The sequence below is a fragment of the Solea senegalensis genome, linkage group LG6 (assembly GCF_019176455.1).
Source record: "Solea senegalensis isolate Sse05_10M linkage group LG6, IFAPA_SoseM_1, whole genome shotgun sequence".
Lineage (NCBI taxonomy): Eukaryota > Metazoa > Chordata > Actinopteri > Pleuronectiformes > Soleidae > Solea > Solea senegalensis.
The window spans coordinates 26032461-26054524 of NC_058026.1; the positions used below are offsets into that span (position 1 = coordinate 26032461).

General features: G+C 41.9%; 2 protein-coding genes across 3 annotated transcripts; one reads left to right on the top strand and one right to left on the bottom strand.

Moving 5' to 3' along the window:
• Positions 1 to 483: 483 nt before the first annotated feature.
• On the bottom strand, positions 484 to 12951 carry LOC122770840 (syntaxin-10-like). Of its 2 annotated transcripts, XM_044028004.1 has the most exons (9): positions 12883 to 12951; positions 12345 to 12420; positions 8606 to 8699; positions 7648 to 7742; positions 6902 to 6964; positions 4604 to 4705; positions 3203 to 3309; positions 2550 to 2644; positions 484 to 1698 (listed from the first exon to the last, which is right to left on the bottom strand). In XM_044028004.1, the coding sequence occupies exons 1-9, from the start codon at positions 12915 to 12917 to the stop codon at positions 1622 to 1624; spliced, it is 744 nt and encodes a 247-aa protein (XP_043883939.1). In that variant the 5' UTR covers positions 12918 to 12951; the 3' UTR covers positions 484 to 1621. The 2 variants fall into 2 exon arrangements, with proteins under 2 accessions (XP_043883939.1, XP_043883940.1); XM_044028005.1 differs by lacking the exon at positions 12883 to 12951 and having other exon boundaries at positions 8606 to 8719; positions 12345 to 12407.
• A 6959-nt stretch (positions 12952 to 19910) lies between these two features.
• On the top strand, positions 19911 to 21333 carry LOC122770842 (immediate early response gene 2 protein-like). Its single transcript, XM_044028007.1, has one exon. It carries the CDS (start codon positions 20074 to 20076, stop codon positions 20644 to 20646), a length of 573 nt encoding a protein of 190 aa, XP_043883942.1. The 5' UTR covers positions 19911 to 20073; the 3' UTR covers positions 20647 to 21333.
• Positions 21334 to 22064: the final 731 nt, after the last annotated feature.

Below are 22064 nucleotides of genomic sequence, written 5' to 3' on the forward strand. Positions count from 1 at the left end.
AACGTTACCGGACATGACACAAAGGAATAACATGGCCGACCGCCCCCCAGCAGAGGGAGCTGTAGGCCTTCATCTGGGATCTGTGTGGACACATCCTGCCCAGCAACCGTTCCTACACTCGTCAGCATGAGCTTTTCAAGAAACCTGGTGAACCCATTTACCCTGAGCCACGACAGAGTCTCAGCCAATCATGTGCTCCAACACGAGCAGGCGGTGTGAAGGTGTGAAGGTGTGAAGGTGGCTGCACGGCTGCAGACAGAAGGAGGCACCATCACAATCAGGAGCATGAAACAAATGACCAGACCCCGTCGAGCAAGAGCCGGACCAGCATGTTGACCGTAAACGCACCACAGCAGCGCGGACCGTAAACGCACCACAGCAGCGCTGACCCTAAACGCACCACAGCAGCGTGGACCGTAAGCGCACCACAGCAGCGCGGACCGTCGCAGCAGCAGCGACCGTAGCAACAGTAGCGCGGACCGTAAACGCACCACAGCAGCGCGGACCCTAAACGCACCACAGCTCTGAATACAGAGGGAACTACTCGTTCTTGTGAGGCTGAAATGTGCTCGCCAGTAAAAATCAGCTGTAAGAAAAACCTTCATTCTTCAACTGAGTCACACACGGGCACAGAGACGTACTGCACATTTCATGACTGTATAAAAATAGATTTAAGGCAACACTGAAAACATCTCCTCCCTCCCCTGATGCTTCGACGGACCAAAAACACAAATGAAACAGTTATTTATCGGCCGAGAATCAAGGTTCACTTACCAACTCAGATAAGTGTCACATGAGCCGTTGTGTTTCCACTTTCATCTTCTTTTAAGTACTCGTGAAACCTCTCAGAACGACCTGCTTACAAAGTAGGAGGAGTTTATGGTTGATTTTCAGTAGTTAACTTTTGGCAAATCCAGTCGCCTGCAACTAACTAGTGTTGATGACTGAGAACATTTGTGGTTCATCAGTACGACATGAAAGAAGAAAAAACAAATGTTGTTTCTAGTGTCATTACATGGCTTCATTATCCATTCATTACAGGAAACAAATATAACCTACGTGACTATATTTACTGTTTTGTCTAAAGTGATTTACCCTGTATTAATACATTCAACATTGAAACGGGGTTGTTTTCTGAGTTCATTTGAACACCGATCCATTCAGAGCATCCTTCACATGACTTCTGAGCTGTGTTTGTTTCAAGTGTCTAACTGTGGTTTGACTTCCAAACAAAGGCCTTTTCCTCCTGGACACATGATTGATGCATACATCATGTGACATGTGTGTTCTCATGTAAAAATCAAATGTATTGTCTATTTTCAAATGTGTTTTCATCGTGGCAGCATCAGCTTCCTCTTCAGTACCATTATTCTCATCAATAACCGAAATGTACCGATATAAAAATCATAAAACCAGCTGTGTACTTCCCCACCAGACGTGTTTAAAGCAGAGAGAAGAGGGTTCAAGCTTCTCTCTGCACATCACCACATTCTCCTTCGTGTGAACAGAAGAAGAGACGGAGGGGGGAGGAGGGGAGTCACGTCGCTCTTCCTGTATCCGTCCAACCCTCCTCTCAGGGAGGAGTTGGTGAGTGTGGTCGAGAGGTGAGAGGTCACTGATGTCAGAGAGCAAAGAAGAGGATGAGCACCACGATCATGATGGTGACCAGCACACCTATGGCACACCACTGCCTCCGACCTGTGACAAAACACAATTATTATCTTTAAATCCTCAGAAAATATGAAATCATGGCCCTTTGACACTCTTTAATGCTAGGAAACACCAAGCCACACCAACAGCTGCTCTTGATGCCTCTGTGTGGACTGACTGCAACATTACCTTTCATTAAATAATACAGTAGGAAAAGCTTTACTCTCTCTCTCTCAGTCAAACACAACTATAAAAGTGTGTTATGGTGGGAGTGAACATAGAGGTCACATGACATCCCACAACAAATGAGTATCTGTCATTTCTGTCTGAGATAAGCTGAGTTTATACTCGCAGCAGCACATTCAGACACAAGGCTGAAACTACGCGGGGCTCAGCGGGGGCTCAGCGGGGGCTGCTACAGGTCCACAGAGACAAGAGCGTTTATGGAGTAATTAAGTCAAACACTCAAACACTGTTGGAGATACAGAGAGACCTCCAACATGTGATAAACACAGCGTCAGTATCTAACAACAGACAAATGGAACACAAGTTTTTATCTGAACACAAATGATGTAGGGGATCAGTGGTACAAATTAAGGGTTGTGGGTTCAATTCCCAGCTCTGTTAGTCTTCATGCAGATGTGTCCTTGACACCCAGTGTAAAGCAGCTTTGAGTGGTCCTCAAGACTAGAAAAGTGCTATTTAAATACAGACCATTTCCCATGTTATCCAAGTGACTTCCTAAAAGTCTGGGTTAAAAAGGTTGATGAAGCATCAGAAGTTGAATCCCGTGTTTTTGTTTTAAACAGCCACAAATCTTTCTTTAGTGTTGATCATCTATATTCTATCACAGGCACAATTATAAACAGATAAACAGAATCATTTAAAAAGGAACTTACTGCTGGTCATGTGAGACACCTTCTCTAGTTTCTTTAGGACAGAGTCCATGCGGGATGATGTCTGGTCCATCTCATCACCAAAATCACCTAACATACTGAACATTAACAGAACAAGGTATCATTTTAGATTTACAGTGTACAATGGCAAAAACGAGACTTGTTTTAACTGCATAGAAGTCAGTGAACGTCTGACTGTTTTTGTAGTCAATAATAAATCTACAAACAAGACTGTGTTGATTTTTTTTACTGGATGACAAATTTAATGTGGCCCATTTATTGAAATGTAGAAAAACAATCACAGCTGGAGATGTTCATATACATGCTGTGTGATTTACTCATCATTTAGAACATACATTACAGGATTTTTCCACCAGGGGGCAAACACAGCACTCATAGAACGACTGATGCCACCTAACAACCTGAGTTAAAGGTAAAGGGTTAGAGAACGACTGTCCCATGACTGTCACAGGAGGCAGAAATAAGACTCACCCTTGTTGCGAGCTGCTGTGTCCTGGTACACGGCTGACAATGGCCACACCAGTCGTGTGAGTGTTGTGCGTAATGGATGCTTACATTTCTGAGGAAGCACACGACCAGCGCACCTGACAGATACAGGCGTGTGTGTGTGTGTGTGTGTGTGTGTGTTCACTCACACAGCCTGCTCATCAAGCTCGTCTCCAATACGTCCCGACATGTCTTTGAGGACTCTGATGCTGCCGGACACCAACTCCAGCTGCTCGTCCTGCTCCTGCATGATAAGCTGCTCAAACACACACAGTAGAACCTAATGTCATCACTTCTTGTGCTGTTTTTATTTTTAACTAAAACCCTAATGTTATTCAGTGACCAACTCTTTTTTCTCTAGTTTTGTGTAAAGGATTGGAATGACATATTTTGTGTTAAAGGGCGTATTTACTGCCTCTTGCTAAACACCTCCCATCACATTTGAATTTTCGTATTAGCTGGCTCTTCCCGGTGCTTCGTCACTAATTGTCCTCCTCTGGCCACACCCCCCAGTATAGTGGGGAGTCGGCATGGATACGCAGCACCTGTATTTCCGGCGGATGCCGCAGCAGAGCCGCATGGATTCAAGCGGAATTCAGCACGAGCAGGAGCGGTAGTAGGAAACTAAAGCATCCGGTTTACTTTTCAGAATAAAAGATCCTGTGTCTATTGTATTTCACTTCACTACATCACAGAAAGAATCCTCATGTTTATTTACTCAGTAAAAATACTGCTTTGTTTGTGGTGTTTACATTTACAGTGGACTTCCATGCGACAAGAACCCTAAACTCCAGGGGTTTGACTTCCAAAGAAAGGCCTTTTCCTCCTGGATGCATGATTGATGCATACATCATGTGACGTGTGTTTTCATGTAAATGTTAAACCTTAATATACTCAAATGTATTGTCTATTTTCAAACGTGAAAATACTGCTCTGTTTGTTGTGTTTACATTTACAGTGGACTTCCATGCGACAAGAACCCTAAACTCCAGCTGTGCAGGCACACAGAAGCGGGCGGACGTGAGACACCAGCACTGTAAACTGGTGGAGCTGTGCGACTCAGAGCGTCCAGTCTGCAGCAGTGTATTCACCCGGCAACAGGAAACACTATTTGTTCATACAGCTGTAGGAATACACCACGCAGGGGAATCTGCTTTTGCATGATCAATAGCATGTGTGAGGGTGGATGTCTTTTGTTCTCAAATCCTACTGTACTTGTGAATTTTGGACCAAATTGTAAAATCTACAACATCCGGTTTGCACAGAGAGGAATCAAGGACATGCACTTCAATTATACTTTGTGTGACCAAAATACACAACGATGCTATGTATCAGGTGATATCAGTTTTGCAGGAGGTGATGCAGTCTCTGTACACGGAACATTTATGTTTAGATGTCGATCTTCACGTCAAACATGTCCACCATACCCAAAGCAGTTTATTTTTTATTTGAAAGGATTCTCTCAAGACATTTTTGACTTTACTATGTTCACAAGAACGTGGGAGATTGACGGACACAAAACAGTCACGTTATTTAAAGACTGTCTATACCTGCTGTTGTTCCTGTTGCTCCTGGATGTATCTGGAGTTAGCAGACACCAGATGAGCCTCCAGACCTGTTGACCTTTCCTGGCCAGAAGAGGCCAGCAGAGCCTGGACACACATGGCATGAGGTTAGCAGCAAAATCACACGTGCATGTACACTCCCAGACACACCTTCTCATTTAGTGGTTTTTCTTTATTTTTTCTTCTTTATTCTTTATTTTCCACTGTAGATTCTCACTGAAGGCATCAAAACTATGAACGAACACATATGGAATTATGTTGTATATTTGAGATTCTTCACCCTTTGCTTTGATGCCTGCTCTGCACACTCTTGGCCTTCATGACGTCGACACTGAAATGGTTTTTCCAACAGTCTTGAAGGAGTTCCCAGAGATGCTGAGCACTTCACTCTGTGCTCCGTCTCATTTGGGCTCATTGTCCTGTTAATAAATGATGATGATGGGACAGCATGATGCTGCAGGGTGCTGTGGTAGCCATGCTGGTTCAGTCTGATCCCCAACAGTGTGAGCAGCAAAGACCCAGCCTAGAATTAGGAGCAGTGGGCTGCCACACTGAGTAGCGCCTGGGGAGCAATGGGGCGACCCTCCAGTTACAAGCCAAGTTCCCTTTCCACTTGGCCACGGGCTGCCCTGAACAGTTGATGTAGAGATGTGTCTGCTACTAGAACTCTGTGTGGCATTGATCTGGGCTCTGATCTGAGATGATGTTCACCTGTGACTTAGATGAACTTCTCCTCAGCAGCAGAGGTGACTCCTGGTCTTCCTTTCCTGGGGCGGTCCTCATGTCAGCCAGTTTCCTTGTAGCATTTGATGGTTTTTGCGACTGCACTTGGTGACACATTCAAATGTTTTTGCAATTTTCTGGACTGACTGACTTTCATTTGTCAAAGTAATGCTGGACTGTTTTTTCTCTTCATTTAGCTGATTGGTTCTTGTCATAATAACAGTTGTCAAATAGGGCTGTGAAGTGAAAACCATTTCAGGTGATTACATCATGCTCATTGAGAGAAGGCCAAGGGTTTGCAGTGCAGTCAACAAAGCACAGGGCGGCTGCTTCTAAATGGAAGGAATCTAAAATATGTTTGGAGTTATTTTACTACATGCCTGCTCTGGCGAGGTTCTAATGCTTAAATGTAGATCAGTTAAAAAGTCTCAATATATAACAGAGGAGTCTGGTGTATATAGTGACAGCACTGCTGATCGTGAGCAGCATCACAAACACTGCTGCTGTATTTCAGTGACTGTCAGACGGAGTCTGTGCTCCGGTCATGGATGAAGAACTGAACACATATTTTTAATGAACTGATTCTAATGATTCAGTTACAGTGAAAGCAACTGCTTTACAAGTCACTGGTCACGTGTGTGTGTGTGTGTGTCGCGTATAAAACATGGCAGTTTCATGCAGTGGTGCAGTGATAGAGTCGGGGTGAAGCCAGGCACACTGGGACCATCTGTTCACACCTGGACACTGGCTTCTCCTCCCTTTTATTCAAATACACATGCACATCATGTGTGTCTGTGAAGATAAAATGATGTATTTAATGAGCCTGACTATATGTCAAAAAAGAGATGAGAAAAGCTCAAGTCAGTCGATGCTCTTCTCCTGCTGCTGCAAGATGAAATAAGATTTTAAGCATTGAAGAATAAATCATGTGTTGACCATGGTTAATATCGTTAGCGGTGTGGAGCGGACACACCCGTTACCTCCTGTGGACTTCTGAGTAATTACCAGAACAGTGTGGTCTATGACCTACCTTTCTCTCCCCTACCCACCCACCCACTCACCCACATTCAGAGAGAGTGTGATGCTGTCTTCTGATGTAGGTGTTGTATGTCTGTGTTTTAACATAGTAAAGCATGTTCAGACTGTGTGGTGGGATGTTAAGTGTGTCACTCAGTGTGTAGCCTTGGAATGAAAACAGTGCCATTTCAGCTACTGACTACAGCTTTAACGTAAAAAATACTGTGAAACTCTGATGGTGAGAGGAAGTCAGCACTGGGTACATGCGTGCTCAGGCCACATGGACCATAAAATCATCTCCAGGTGCAGGTTTTGTGGTCAGATGTGATCTGACAGACTGGGAGACCTGCGTGTGATCTGCACATGATTACTGGGGACAGATGTCAGAACCAGATTTGAATGTGGTTCTAACAATGCAGTCGTAGCAGCACTACTTCAAGGGCACAGGTACGTTTTAATCCAGAGACACTCAACTGTTTACATGTTGTTTTCATTTTAAAATGAGCATGTTGTAGTATAGACAAAGCGTGAACGTTCACCCACCTCTCTGTTCTTCTTCTCTGCCTGAGCCACCACAGAAGGGCTGGACAACTGATCCTTCATCTCCTGCACACAAACACCTGTAACTTTACAATGAATCATAAATCCTACAAAAACAAACATTAAAGCTCTTGCTCAGCTTGGGTCAGCAGAGTGTCTGAGAAAGTCTTTTGTTTTGTTCGCATTGTTTGGCTCAGAGGATTCCATTCCTTTCAGGTCTATTTTTAGGAGCGTACCTTTACTCGCTAGGCTTTTGTTAGAAAATGACTCATGTTTTCCACTGCGCCTGCAGCATGGACAGAGATTCAATTCAGCCGCGGAAGGAGCTTTAACAGATGCAGTGAAGGTAAAAATAGCAGACAGACGACGATTGACGATCAATTCTATGTGTTCTTTTAACAACAACAACAACAACAACACCAAAGTGAAAATAGATCAATTACTGTGGTTACTGGTGTTTGACTTTATCTGTCACCATTGGCAACACATTCTGAAGTAAACCACACTAGGACTGCAACAGTTATCTGATAAGTGACTCACTAGTAGATTGGTTTGGGCTTCTTAAATATGAATGTTTTCTTCTTGTTTTGCTCCTCTATGACCGTACACTGAAAATCTTTTTGATGTTAAGGAAAGACTGGTCGGTATTTATAATTTTCGGGCATTTTGTGGGTTACACAGAATCTCGGTGGAGCCACATAGACAGATTTTATTGAGCATCATGTGTGACGACTTGTGTTGAAATGTACCTGGACAGATTTCCTGGTTCTCTCCACAAAATCTCTCCTCTCCTGCAGTTCATTGTCTCCGAGTCTAAACTTCCCTGGATTTGACTCCACAATACCTGAAAGGGTCAAGGGTCAAACGAGCCAGACAACACATCATTAAAACACCTTTAAAAACATTAAATATAAATTAACTAGACTATATTAGATATTTTATTAATAAAACTCAGCCGAACCCTGTTTTATGAACAGCTGTGTTCAATTTCATTTGCTAGTGGCAACATGTTCTTATATACACTGTCTGGTCAAATTGTGAAAGAGGGGTTCAGGGAGCATGAGACATCATTTTCAGACCTTAACGCCATTGAGAATCTTTGGGTTGTGCTGGAGAACAATAATAACAATAATAATAATAAGTTAGATTTATAAAGCTCCTTCCATGAAACCCAAGATCGCTGTACAGTTGAAAACAGAAGACCGATCCAAAACACAAACACTAACAAACAATCAGGTGGCAAAAAAGTGTGAAAAACGAAGGCTACACTGGACGGAAATGAATCTTGTGACACTGCAGCAGCTTATGGAAACAATGCCACAGTGAATGAGTGCCGTAATCAAAGCTGAAGGCGGTCCAACCAAATATTAGAGTGTGTGACCCTCTTCTTTTTAGGTGGAGACTTTTTATTTGGCCAGGCAACAAAAAGTCAAGTCTTTGACTCAAGTCTTGAGTCAAAAAGAAATGTTTTACTGTTAAATTGAAGCAGGTCATCATCCCAGACGACTGAAAGAGTCTTTTCATATTTCAGATCTATGTTTAACTACTGTGCAAGAAAAATTGTTCCACTTTTTATGAGAATAATACGTCTTCTGAAGAAGTCAGAAAATAAATAGATGAGCATGAAGGAATGAAACAAACCATTGGTTTGTTATAAAAAATAGTCATTTGAAGGGAAACGTTTGTCTTTTCTCACAGAAAGGATACTGATGGTTTCACTGAGATCCTCCAGGTCCCAGTCTATGGCTCTCAGACAGTTCCTCAGTTCATTAGCACTCCAGTCCAGCTCATCCCGACTGACCTGAGAGGAAAAAACACTAACTATACACCAACATAAAGAATAAATATTCTCCACTGCATAGTAAACTCAGTGAAAGCAAGGTATATAGTATAGGGGATCACTATCAATGTGTTCTCAGTCTTACCATCACTCAGACCACGTTTAAGCCGAAACCATGTCTGTATCATATCAAGTGTGTTATTGTATTGTTCATTCACATTTGCCTTACACATATAAAAGTCACTCAATAATATTATAGATTTGGGCATTGATGAATCAAACCTAAAATTTGTAGAAGTTTACATTTTAACTCAAAATGAAGCGACAATGACATTTCTTTGTTGTAAGAGTTACAGAGATTATCAGGTGAGATGACCAGTGATGAAACCTCTGGAGTCAGTGATGGCTGACTCCAGGAGACATATTATACTCCAAGTTACAATAGTTCCCTGGTGTCCTAATGAACATGTCAGTAACATGCTTTGGTCAAAATACCATAAGGATGAAGCATCATAGCAGTTCAATAACCCTGCTAAACCCGCCCCTTTCCGAACGCTCGGTTTTGTGCATGGTCCCTTTATATGCAAATGAGACACAGGCAAACACACGCCCACTTCTTCCAGGGGGCTTCTGATTTGTCCTCTTTACAGCGCTCACTCGCTCAGCTCCTGTTCCCTCCCCTCATTCCTCTCCCCCTCCCTCCACTAGTTCTCTGACAATATCAACATGGCAGTCAGCGAGAGTGCGTCACAGGAAGAGACGTCCTACATAAGGATGGAGCCGAACACTGTCCAACTGTAAATCAGTTAAAAACACTTAGGGACAGCACCACTGATCCACCGCTGATCGCTGCATAAACAGCTGCTGTATGTGACTGTATCAGACTGAGTCTGTGCTCCGGTCATGGAGGACGTACTGAACAAATATGTTTAATTAGGACGTGTCAGAATGATCAGTTATGACCTCTGTGTGACCTTTTCTTAACAATGTGTGTGTTTGTACGTCGCTGACTAAATACGGCGCAGGGAATTCAACATTGCGTGTTTTATCGCCTATACTTACACTAAGGGGGACCACGAAAACATGACTGAGTATTATTTTTCCACACTTTGGTGACTGGTAGGGCCTCCAGAGTCCCAAATATAAGTATTGAAATGGTTAAAAAGTTGATTTTGCATAATATGTCCCCTTTAAGTGGAAAGATTTTATTGAAGGCAGCTCAGATGTGAGGAGATGTGAGACACTGCCTGACATCTGAACAGTAAGGCATCAACGTGCCAGGTCTGATACATATATAGTTAGTAAGCCTTGAGATAGTGTACTAGGTCCAGATGCCTGGCGCCTTGGTATCTGGGGAAGGAACCTTGAAAAGGCTTCCTAGCTTGTGTCTTATCGTAAGTTATGGCTGTTGAATACCAGGGGCCTCATGTATAAAAGAGTGCGCAGCTTTCATACTGAAGTGATGGCGTACTCCAAGAATTTTAAAAGTACGTACGCAAAGACATTCTCAGATTTATAAATCCTGTTCCAAGCAGAATCCCTGTTCCTCCCACACATTAATATACAAATGACTCTAAAACGCCTTCTTCCTACAAAACAATGACAAATGTGGCAGCAAAGGAGGAAAATAAAAGAAAAAGAAGTACAGTGTGCGCATCAATTTATGATGTATAAATCTGAGAAAATATATTATTTTGGTTGTTTTCTTTTTTTGGAATTAGTGATAAACACAAAGGAACTAAATGTCAGGGTCACAGCGACTGATGCTTAAAAAAACTGGCTGTGCATTGATAGTTGATCCTGTGCATGTTGTTTTTCTGATGCAACATGACTCATGCACGTGAGCTGAATTTACAGATCGTTTCAACAATGGATAAATGTGTCAGTGTCACACACACATTATGCACAGACGAAGAAGAAGGAGGTGTGGCTGGAGTCTCCAGCGGCTGACGAGCGCACACCTGCATCGCTTCTCTCTTCTGATGAAAGGCGCAGCGGTGTCGTTATCGTATGGATGAAAATGGGATAAGAACGTGTTCTACTCAACGTTCAAGTCCCATCTTCTTACAACAAATGAGTCTGTAACTTTATTTTGGAGCATTTAAAAAATTGTAGACTGACGTGTGATCATGTGATCACGTCAGCAGCTGTGTGTCCATTTACATCGCTGTGTTACATAAGGAAAACGGGATGGGATCAGTTTCGTCTCCAACATGCTCTCTGATGTTATCCACAAGTGGTTTATCAGTATTGTTTGTCACGGCAGACACATTAATAATAATATTATTTTGAAACACTGTGAAATCCGCAAATTCTCACGGCAGCTCGAGACTTTGCGCTGTGATCTGCAAACTTCCACGCCAAGTACATTTGTTTTGCATGCGTGTGCGTGAAAGCAAGTTTACGCCATCTTTTTTTAGCGTATGTGCGGTTTATAGATGAGGCCCCAGGTGTGGTTATAAGAACATATGAGAACTTAAAGATGGCTGAAGATTAGAATTTTTCTTTCACAATACAGGTTTGACAATGACAGATGACGAATGTCATTTTAAACACATTCATCAAGCAATATAACAAAAGGAAGCACTCATGTAAATAGAGGACCTGAAAAAGTAAAAGTTCAGGGAAAGAAATGTGACATTCAACCCTAACCCTGTGAGCTGCTTCTTATTTGACCACGAGTTACTTCACCCCACAGAGTCTGCTACACTACAGGCCGACAGAGGCCATCTCTGACTGCCTTGTTTTCAAATGCATCGAACACACAGAAAAAAAAAAATGCTAATGTTTCAACAGGTTATCCAGGTTAATATCTGTGTCGTCAGAGGGCTTTTCTCTGTAGTGTCACTTAAAGGAAGGTTTTTTTCAAGCAACAGCCTTGTTGTTTTATTAAGCTCACATAACATATGTACTTCTTATGTACAAATATAAACACTGAAACTAAACAAATATGAGAAAACTTCAACAGTTTGCAGCCCTGCTTTGAACAGTGCTATGTAAAAACAGTGTTGTTTCAAGTTGAGCTTTAATGACCTTTCAAATCAGTCAGAACATCCACCTCATTAACTGGCTCTGTTCATGCGTGATACAAATATCCATCAGGGATGCATCTCCCGTTACAAGTAGGGATTAGTTTCAGCTTTCAAAGTTTCACTCTATGTGCAAATCTGCACACAGACATCATTTATGTTTGTGAGGAGCATATTATTTTAAATCAGCTGGACAGTACAGATGTGTGTGTTGTCAGCATGTGGATGTGTGTGTGGTCTGTCCGAGAGAACAATCTCGTTACAGTCAGTGTTAATATTGTGGTAATGGCCACGGGTAAATCTGAAAAATGAAAAATGCATGTTAAAAACGCAGCAGGTAAGAGAAAGCCAGCTGAGGAGGTAGTCTCCGATGAGTCAGGTGACAGGATAGCATTCACACAGGTGTGCCCACAAACCACACTGTCAAATTCAATGTGTTATTCCTGTCCACACTTCCAGGTCCAATCTGAATGAACCTCTAATCTCTAACTAATGTTGCATGGGTATTAGAGCTGAACACCCGAATGGGTCACTAGGGACAGGTGTAAGTACCGGGTCTGAACGGGGCCAACATGAAACTCAGTGGCTCCCAGCTCCAGGACAGTGACGATGTTTGAGGAGCCTCAGCTCTGCTCACCTGTGTCCCCTCCTGTAACAGTTCCTCCCACCTGTCATACAGGCCTCGAGCACGAGACAGGGCCTTCTGCACCTCCCTACACACACACACACACACACACACACACACAGGGAAGACATCAACATGTTAGCTGTGAATAGCTGTTAGCTCTTCACACACAGAGTTGCTGCGTTTCGGGCTATGCTCCGCAGCTACGTCCTTACTTGAACCAAAACAAATAGCCGGAGTTGCGTGTCGCATCCTCGGCTAATTTGACACCTGGCAGCAGAGTTCCACATCCGTCTCATGCGGAAACCATAATACAACTCAAGTATTTGACCAACAAACTCTTGTTGGTCAAACAAACACAAACACAACCACATCGACTGGTGCTAGCAAGTAAGCTAACTAGCTTAGCCACCGAGCTAACTCTGGTCATGTATGTAAGTTTTCCGGGAGAAAACACTCGCTGTCATGTCATGTCATGCTTCTGGTGTGTGACCGCTTCACTCGGCTCGTCTCGATGCTAAGTTAAACGCTTAATAAGTTCATTCCTCACCCTTTCACAACGAAAAACGGGTCTTCCACCGACATGATGCTTTCTTCCGCTTCCCTGTCAGCGCATGCGCGTCTCACCCACACTTCTCTGCGCGTTTGCTCCTGGTAGTTTATGTAAAGTAAACAAATAAATAAGAAACGTCTGTTCTCTGCATTTTAATCAACATTTCACAGTGCACTAGATACAACCCAATATCATTAAGAAACCTTCATTTCTTCATTAGAATGAAACACTGAATTGGTACTTTTTTCTTAAAAAAACACATTATTTTGGGAATGGTTCAATCTCCTATCAAAGACATCCTCATGTGAACAGTTAGTATATAAAATAAATGGTAAATTGGACATCTACATCTTTTACACAGATCAGAGACCTTTAATCCTGATAATTACCCCCCTGTAAATGACCTCTTAGTGCATTTTGTGAGACTGGCAGTTGGGGGGTTTGGGATGGGGAACAAAACTGATCAGGTACTTGAGCAGGCATACTTTTCATTTACTTTATGTGTGTCTGTATGGTATATGTGGGCATGAGTACGTGTCTACATGAATACATTAATTTTACAGTTGACTATTTCCGCAATTTTTGTTATTTATTTCTTATGTGAGCAGTATTAGATGTCAATTAAACTGTTTTGTACCAAACTGATTTGTTTTGTCTTATTGTACGGACGAAAGGATTAAAGCAGAAAACAGGAACACTTAAAAAATACCTCAAATTCATTTATTATATGTTATTATATACATTTACTATATATTATCATAGAAATGTAATTGTTTATTTATAAATTTGAGGAAATTAAACTTAGTTACTTCCAACAGTGATCTTAATATTGAGCACAGTTCTATGACAGTGGAATTATATAAAGTGGAAGTTTTCCTACTGCTAAAAGAGAAGAAAAGAAAAAAGCAACTGAAGACTCGCTGGGATACATCTGTATAAGTTTAGTTGCCATAGTAACTCGCATAGTAAATCACTGCCTGAGTTGGCAGTAAATTACAGTATAGACGTTTATACAGACACAATGTCAGGAGCTTGTATTTGCCTCTTTGCCTACATGGACCTTTCTGTGTGGACTTTGCATGTTCTCCCCACTTGTGCGTGGGTTTCCCCCGGGGTCGCAGCGGCTCTGATCAACCCTCCATCTGACATGGACATTTTGTTGTATAATGACAATAAAGATGCTTTCTGTCCTTTACTACACATTTTGCAAATATTCACAAAATGTAGATATCATCTGTTAATGTTTTAATTAATCAAAGGGCAAACAGAGCAACAAGGACAAAAGGTCTCAAGGTTATATTGTTTAGAAATGTATTCCACATTAAAAGTCAAGTAAACGTGGTTTTCAGAACCCGCAGGACTTCATATAAAAGATGAGAATACTTCAAGGACTGACAGTGAAGACGAGCAAACAAACTGTTCTGATTGTAGAGAGGCCATTTCAGAGAGAAACACGCTTTTCATAGGGATAAATGGACAGATCGTAGACAGATAGTACATGATGCACATGAATGAATGAATGAATGAAATGAACCAGTCGATGAGGTGTGTTGCCAAAACGCATACTCAGCAAATCCTCCAGGATGGCCTGCATGTTCCTACTTCCTCCCTTCACATCTGTCCTTCCTGTCCCACCCATTTGTCTCCGTTCTCTCCATCCCACCCTGTCCTGTCCAGCTCCTTCCTTCCTTCCCGTCTTCATCCTGTTCCCTCCCCTCTGCTCCTCCTCCTCCTCCCACACTTTCCTGTGAAAATTCACAGCAACAGTCACAAACATCGCTGCTGACCCACTTGAGCTAAAGGAGCCAGATTTCAGTTTAATAAAAGCTGTCCCCTCCCCAGTTTCCCACAAACTCTGACACTTCCTGACTCCAACATTTGCTTATTGTTTTAACTTTTCTTTCTCTGTAAAGATGGATGTGTCCTATAATTTTTGGGTTAGTTTGTGGTTATTAAAGTGAGGGAATGTAAACTATTCCTGCCCTGTGTCGAAAAGACTCCTTATTATTGATTTGTGCTGACGTATAATCAGCACTTGTCATACAGATATAAATTACAGCACAGAGTGCTTTTCACAATAAAACCAACGACTAAACCCTCATAGACACTGGTCCATGTCCTGGTCCATGTCCTGGTCCATGAAAAGTTTGTGCTTCTCAAAGGAATGTGACAACACACTGTAAATAACATCTAATATATATTATAATCTACTGTTTATGATCTTAAAATGCACTTGTTATTATTCATTTCAGATAATACCTGCTTTATTTCTTGAACAAAATACCCTTTATTTTGTGTGTTAGAAACAATTAAATTGACTTTAAATATGATCTTTTTAAATATTATTTTGTCAATTCCATGTATTTTTTAAATCAATATAAATTGTATTTCATTTTATAATATTCAGTGTATTTCACATGTATTCAATCTAATAAATATGATCATGATGATACATCCAGGCTCTTAATCTGCACAGTCGCTATGACTCAGTTCAGATTAGGGGAAAATCCCTGAGATATGCACCTGTAACAATTCTGTGTTTGATTTTCCACTTTTCCGATGAGTACGACTCGTGCACTGTTCACCTCTTTGGAAAGTTTGACTCATTTAAAACACCGACAGGCAGCAGGAGAAGCTGGACTGGTGCAAAGCAGGAACAAAGAGTCAATAAACAGTCAGAGAAATTCTCCTGCTAAAAATAGCAACTCTTACCCAATCCTTTATGGTGCCTTTAAGTGCTGCTTTTTAAGGGTGACATACTTTCATGTGACAAATGGAAGTATGTCACCCTTGCAACAGCAACACAAATCACATTTGTGAGGAGTATTCAGTCAAAAATCATGATGTAAGACATTATGTTAGAAGTTGCAGAAGGAAGGGCAGAAAATACATGTCATGAAATAATATGATGCTACAATGCAATGTAGTAATGAAATGTAAATATCATATAAAAATAAATAAAAACCTGTTGAAATGAATAAATTCTGTTTTTAAAGCCGATGAATAATAATAACCCTGATTCTAATGTATCGTATGTTAAAACGTGCTAAAAGGTTCACATGCAGTGGAAAAGTGGCACATTTAATATTTATATCTATACATATATATCTATATATATACAATTATTTATTTTATTTTATTTTATTTTATTTTATTTTATTTTATTTTATTTTATTTTATTTTAGTTTTTTATTTTAGATTAGAAACATCTCAGTTCATTCCAGAACAATACTATAACAACAAGAGAAAAGTGTTTTGTTAAATCACATTACATTGAACAGGTGTGACTAATAAAGAGACCACTGTGTATATGATCACATCAAGAGGTTACTATGACAACTGTCCTGGCTTACTGTGTAGAAACAGAGCAACAATGCAATTATAGTTCTGTCCAGCTGGCAGATGTATACATGACGTCATTCATGGTGGTCTCATTTCACCGTGGAGCTGACTGCTGGATCTTGAGCTGCTCCATGACTGTGTTTGGGTTTATCACAGTTAACTCAGGATTGCACCCTGATCCATTGCTTTATTCAAACATGTAAGTTGTTTGTTTTTAACTAAAAGATGTAGAAAGTTTGGGAAAGCAGGAGTGGCCCTGAGTCTGAGCTCATCCACTGCACAACCAGGCTCCTCCTGGATCGTAGCTGTCCATCACATGGTGTCTAAAGCGTGACCTGCTTCATGATGTTTGACAGTAAATAGGTGCATCATTTAGACGATGTGTGAAGACTTACAAATAAGCCAGTGCAGTCGCTCCTGATGGACCTTTATCTATAACTATTACCATACTGTCACTGATCCTTCATGAACAGCTTGTCCTTTCCTGAGGGTCACATGAGGAGCTGGAACTAATCCCGGTGGGGCGAGCAGCATGTCACACCCTGGATGAGCTGATGAAGATCATTTGTGTTATTCATTTTTCAAATGTTCTTCTCTTTCCTCTGTTTGTAATCTGTTGAACTTGTTTGTGTACACGTGACGCATGCTGGAGACGGAACCCTCACTTGTGTGAGGGTTCAATGGCTGCACAGACTGTAAAGCCCTTTGAGGCAAATAGTGTTTGTGATGTTGGGCTATATATACATGTATATAAAATTGACTTCACTTCACTGTACAGCCTGTGTTTATTCCATGTGTACAGCTCTAGAATGAGTCAATAGACAGAACTACACTTTCTGCAGAGCACAGACATTTAACAGACGTGTATTAATAAATGTTTGCACTGAAAACAAAACAGTTGACAGATGGTGTATAAAAGAAAATAAAATAAAATCCTTCAGTCCTTTATTGTTGATATGGTTCATATTCATGGTGACCATCCATCCATAATCTTGTAGATTTTTAGTATCATTATTAAGTCCTTCCTTTCTACCTTATTTGTTTTCAGAAATGAATGGAAATGCAATTTTAAATTTAAATGAATCGTATTAGTATCAGTGAGACATGGAGAGTGTAGGTAGCAAACAAACTTTGGCTGAAGGAAGTGACTTTCTTCACGTTGTATAATGTTTGTTATGACACAAAGCTTTTTAAAAAGTAGGTCATTTCCAAGGCTGACCGGCCACTGTTTATATCACAGTGTGAAATGTTGTTGAGTGAATAAGTAGGCCCCACCCTCTGGGCTTTTCAAACACACACACACACACACACAGGTTTGCGCAGTGATTCTTTTCAGGACACTTCAAAGCCTTCTCACTAACCGTATTATTTACTAACCGTAACTTTAACCTAACCACAATTCAAATCTTAGTCCTAAACTTCCTCAGAAATGAGGTTCTGCCTCATTGGGACCAGGTTTTGGTCTCCATGACAACTACTGGTCCTGACAGATACGTTTCTAAATAGGTAAAAAATACAAGAACACACCCCCCCCTTCCTTTACACCGCCCATTTGGCCTGAAGCAGAGACAGTGTGGGACTAATCACACATAACATTGCATCACCATAGCAACCGGTCAGGCTCAGACCTGAAGTGAAGTCTTTGCTTTAACAACTGCTCAGTCAAAACTGTGTGGAACTGTCTCCTGTAAACTTAACAAATGTCCACACGTTCTCCTTTAACGAGTGATGGCAGACACCAACACGCACCATGAAGCCATTCATTAAATAGTGAAATAATTATATGTGTTTTTTTTTTACATAAAATGAATTGGTATTTTAATTAATTAAGTTTACATTTAATTAATTATTTGTGTATTTATTTATATAATTTAGGCACTTCCTGTCCTCCATAGACACCATGTGGACACCATGAGGACACCATGAGGAATAAGTTAGATATGTTACATGTTATATGATATCGTGCATTTGCTTGATTGAAATGATCTAAATGTTGTTGTTTGACTTTGCTGCAAAACCTCAGACGTTACATTTATCAAGAAGATATAATGATCTTTAGCAAAGGTATCTGAAAATGTACAAATGAAGGCTGAATGGGGTCAGAGAGGAAATGTTACACAGACAGATACATTATTAAAAAGTAGTCTAAAACCAATAACTGTCAAATTAAACCATAATGACAGTAGATTTGGGACATGTGGTATCATTACAGTGTTTGTGTTTCTGATGCCACGTTGGAATACAGTGATGTGAAAGGTTTCCATGGTTACAGCTCGCCTGTTCTGACAGCAGTGTTACTGATAACAAGTATAATTCCCTCAGTGACACTTGTTTGTCACATAGTTGGTTAGTCATGTGGACTTTGATCAGGATGACATCAGTTTAAAAAGTTTAAATCATTAACTCAAGTTATGGTATAGATACATAAATTCAAAGATAACCTGATTTATAAAAACAAAATCCAACAAAAGTAATGACTAAATAATAAATAAGCAAAAAGGAAATTAAATAGGAATTAAAACAATAGGTGCTTAATAAGTGCTTAAAAACGGTTGCTGGATTACGATGCATATTTCTTTTAGTTAAATGTAGTCGTGACTTTTTATGATAAAAATATGACAGATACTTGAATTCTTGAATGCAGCAGAAAGACTTTGACAGTCTGCAGTTCTTATATTTCCGACAACACCTAAAGGCAACACCACAGCCGCCTGCAGTTTGACCTCAGCCGTGCCGCTGCCTGGTAACCTGGTTTACACCGGTGACAACTCCATATATGGCAGAGAGATGACGCCATCAGCGAGAGAGGGGAAGGGGAGGGGGGTCAGTGCGCGTTCGCGTCATGGCTTTTCCACTGTATGCGCGTCCCCTTGGGTGCTTTACTACCGGATGGGCCATATATGGAGGCTACGAGAGTGACGTGTGTGTGTGTGTGTGTGTGTGTGTGTGTGAGTGAGAGAGACACACACACACACACACAGATGTAAATTAGAGACACGTTTCCTCCTCCCACGTAAATTCCTGGAAGCGCCGCCTGGTTTTTTCAGCAGAATGTAAACACTCGCTGACATGATCTGGTTCCACGTTCTTCTAAAGACTTAAAGCAGCTTCTCAACCAACAATGCTCCAAGGAATGATGACAATGTCAACTTTAATCCACACATCGGACCGTAATGTGAAGAATAACTCATACAAATAACTAATGAAAATGCTGCCTGTCATGTATGTAGCATGTAGCACACACGTTATATGTCGCTGTCTTTGCAATGACATTCATGTGATATACAGTATTTGTATGTGCAGTATGTTTGTTTTTCTGTTTCATTTACAAATACAGTATAATATATAATACAATATACATTAATCAGCTAATTTACATAGGTATTATTGTATGGATTCTGTATGTATGCAGCTTAATGTATGTTGCTCGGCAAACAGTGAGGGCTTGACATGTGTGACCTTGTGTTGCGCGTGTTGAAAAGCCAACAGGGAATAAAGATAAATAACGTGTGCACGAGATAAATAGTTTGTTGATATCTTTCAAAAATGATGTTAAATAATAAAAGATCAACAGAGCGAGAGAGATAGAGAGGTATACGAAAACAGATGGTGTGTGTGTAGCAGGTGTGGGCGGAGCCTTACTGAGGAATGAAGTCCACGTTACGTCATAAATGACATAAAACGCCGCCCTTCTCCTCACACGCTCTCTATTCGCGGAGAGAACAGCACGAGACCAGGTCTACGGTCAAACTCTGACTCAGGACTGAGGACTGAGGACAAGACACAAAGTCCCCTGAGTCAATGTGCCAAAACAACCGTGCGTAATTACGCATAGACAGAAAAACAATGAGTGCCACAACAGCAATGGAAGTGAACGCTGAAGCTAGACGGATCCTGGCGGTGTCTATAAACAAGCTGTACGCGTCCAGGACTCAGAGAGGCGGACTCAGACTGCACCGGAGCCTCCTGCTGTCTCTGGTCATGAGGTCTGCCCGGGACATCTATCACTCCTCCCGGGACAGCGAGTGGCCCGGCGCGCCGCAGCCGACACCGGAGGAGCCCATGGACTCCAGCTCAGGACCACAAGCCGAGCCTCAGCCTGAGCCTCAGCCCGAGCCTCAGCCCGAGCCACAGCCCGCCCTCAGCCACCCAGCGGAGCCGCCCGCGGAGCAGCTGGGCGACGCGGGGGAAGGGAGTGACAGTGAAACCACAGAGGACAAAGAGAACTGGAGTCCGGCGGCGAGACAGTCCAGGAAACGCCGGGGCAAGGCGTCGGCGGCGCCCGACTTCCTGCCCAGCAAGAGGGCGAGGCTGGAGCCCGGGGAGGAGAGGTATGCGGCCCCGCTGGGCAGCTGTCGCACTGGGGCCGGAGAATCTCTCACCGCCTTGTCTCTAAATCGAGTTATAGCTGTCTGCTGAACACATGGAGGGAGGAGATAAACCTCCAGTGAGACTTGAGAGCGGGGTTGATTTTTAATCCCCCCTTAACCTACAAGGGTGATCTGGTCCCTTTGCGCACCAAGGATCTGACCTACATCGGCGATGCCGGGACAGGGTGACGAACCCCTGGCCACGGTGCGATCTCGATGGGGTCGATGTGTGTGTGGAGCTCGTCGGGCGCGTTAAAGCCCGACACGGAGACCAACAAGCGGAGAAGGAGATGAAAGAGACGTTAGAGGGGAAGTTAGAGGGAGAAACTGAGCAAGAACTCAACTCAGTGTGTGATTCACCTTCATCCACATGAGTTACGCTGACTCAAAGTGTGTTGTCAACGTCTGTGTGAGTCAGTCAGAGAGGAGGCGAAGGGGGAATAACACACTCACACACACACACACACACTGTGCAGGACTTCCGGGAATTTCCAGCCTTCACACCAGACTCTTCCACTGAAAGAGGAAGAGGAAGAGCAGTGAAGGCAAACACACACACAGATCTTCAGCTGCTGCTCTGGACGTTGATGAATCATTACTACTGTTTTGGACTTTCCCACATCCTGTGTTCACACAGTGCTTTAGAAAAGAAAAGCAGACATGGTTCACACCGTGAGACACAAGTAACTCAACAACAACTCAACAACTCAATGCTGTTCATGTCTAATATGTAAAAGAAAAAAAAACAATACCTCAAATTCAATGCTGCTGTTTTTTATTTAAATGATTGAAATCATGCTGTAAATATTTGTAATAAAATGGTTACAAATGATACTCTGTTCTGAGGTCTTTATTATAAGTAGTTTACGGTTAAAATGATAGTTCAGTGTGTTGACTGTGCTGTGTGTGTGTGTGTGTGTGTGTGCCGCCTGAGACACAACTAAAAACACCAGGAAAAATACATTCTAGCCGTCCAGTAAAAGGCAGACCAGCTTAATTCTGTGTAATCTTAAGACTATGTCAAATGCCTGTAAGTGAAGTTGGTGTAGTTACTGTAGACCACACGCTCTCCCACATCAACGTCCATGGAGGGTCACAGGTGCTGCTCCTTTATTATTTATAATTTGTAACTTGCTTTAATAAACCTGAACAAAGAATGACTAAAGCAGAACATTTGAACGTGCTGATGGAGGCAGCAGCATCTCATGTGTGTTGTGATGCAGAATCACTGATTTTCTACAGTTTTCTCTTTGATTTGAGGTTTAAGTCGTCGTTTCCAGGCTCTTCTAAAGGAGGAGCCTATTTTGACGTGACACACACACACACACACAAGCACTGAGACACATCTTATGTCCAAAGTCAAGGGACGATTGGTCAATATTAGGCCACAGTTCACAGGGTCAGGAGGTTTGTACAGCCCAGTCTGGCCTGCTAATCTCACACACACACACACACACACACACACAC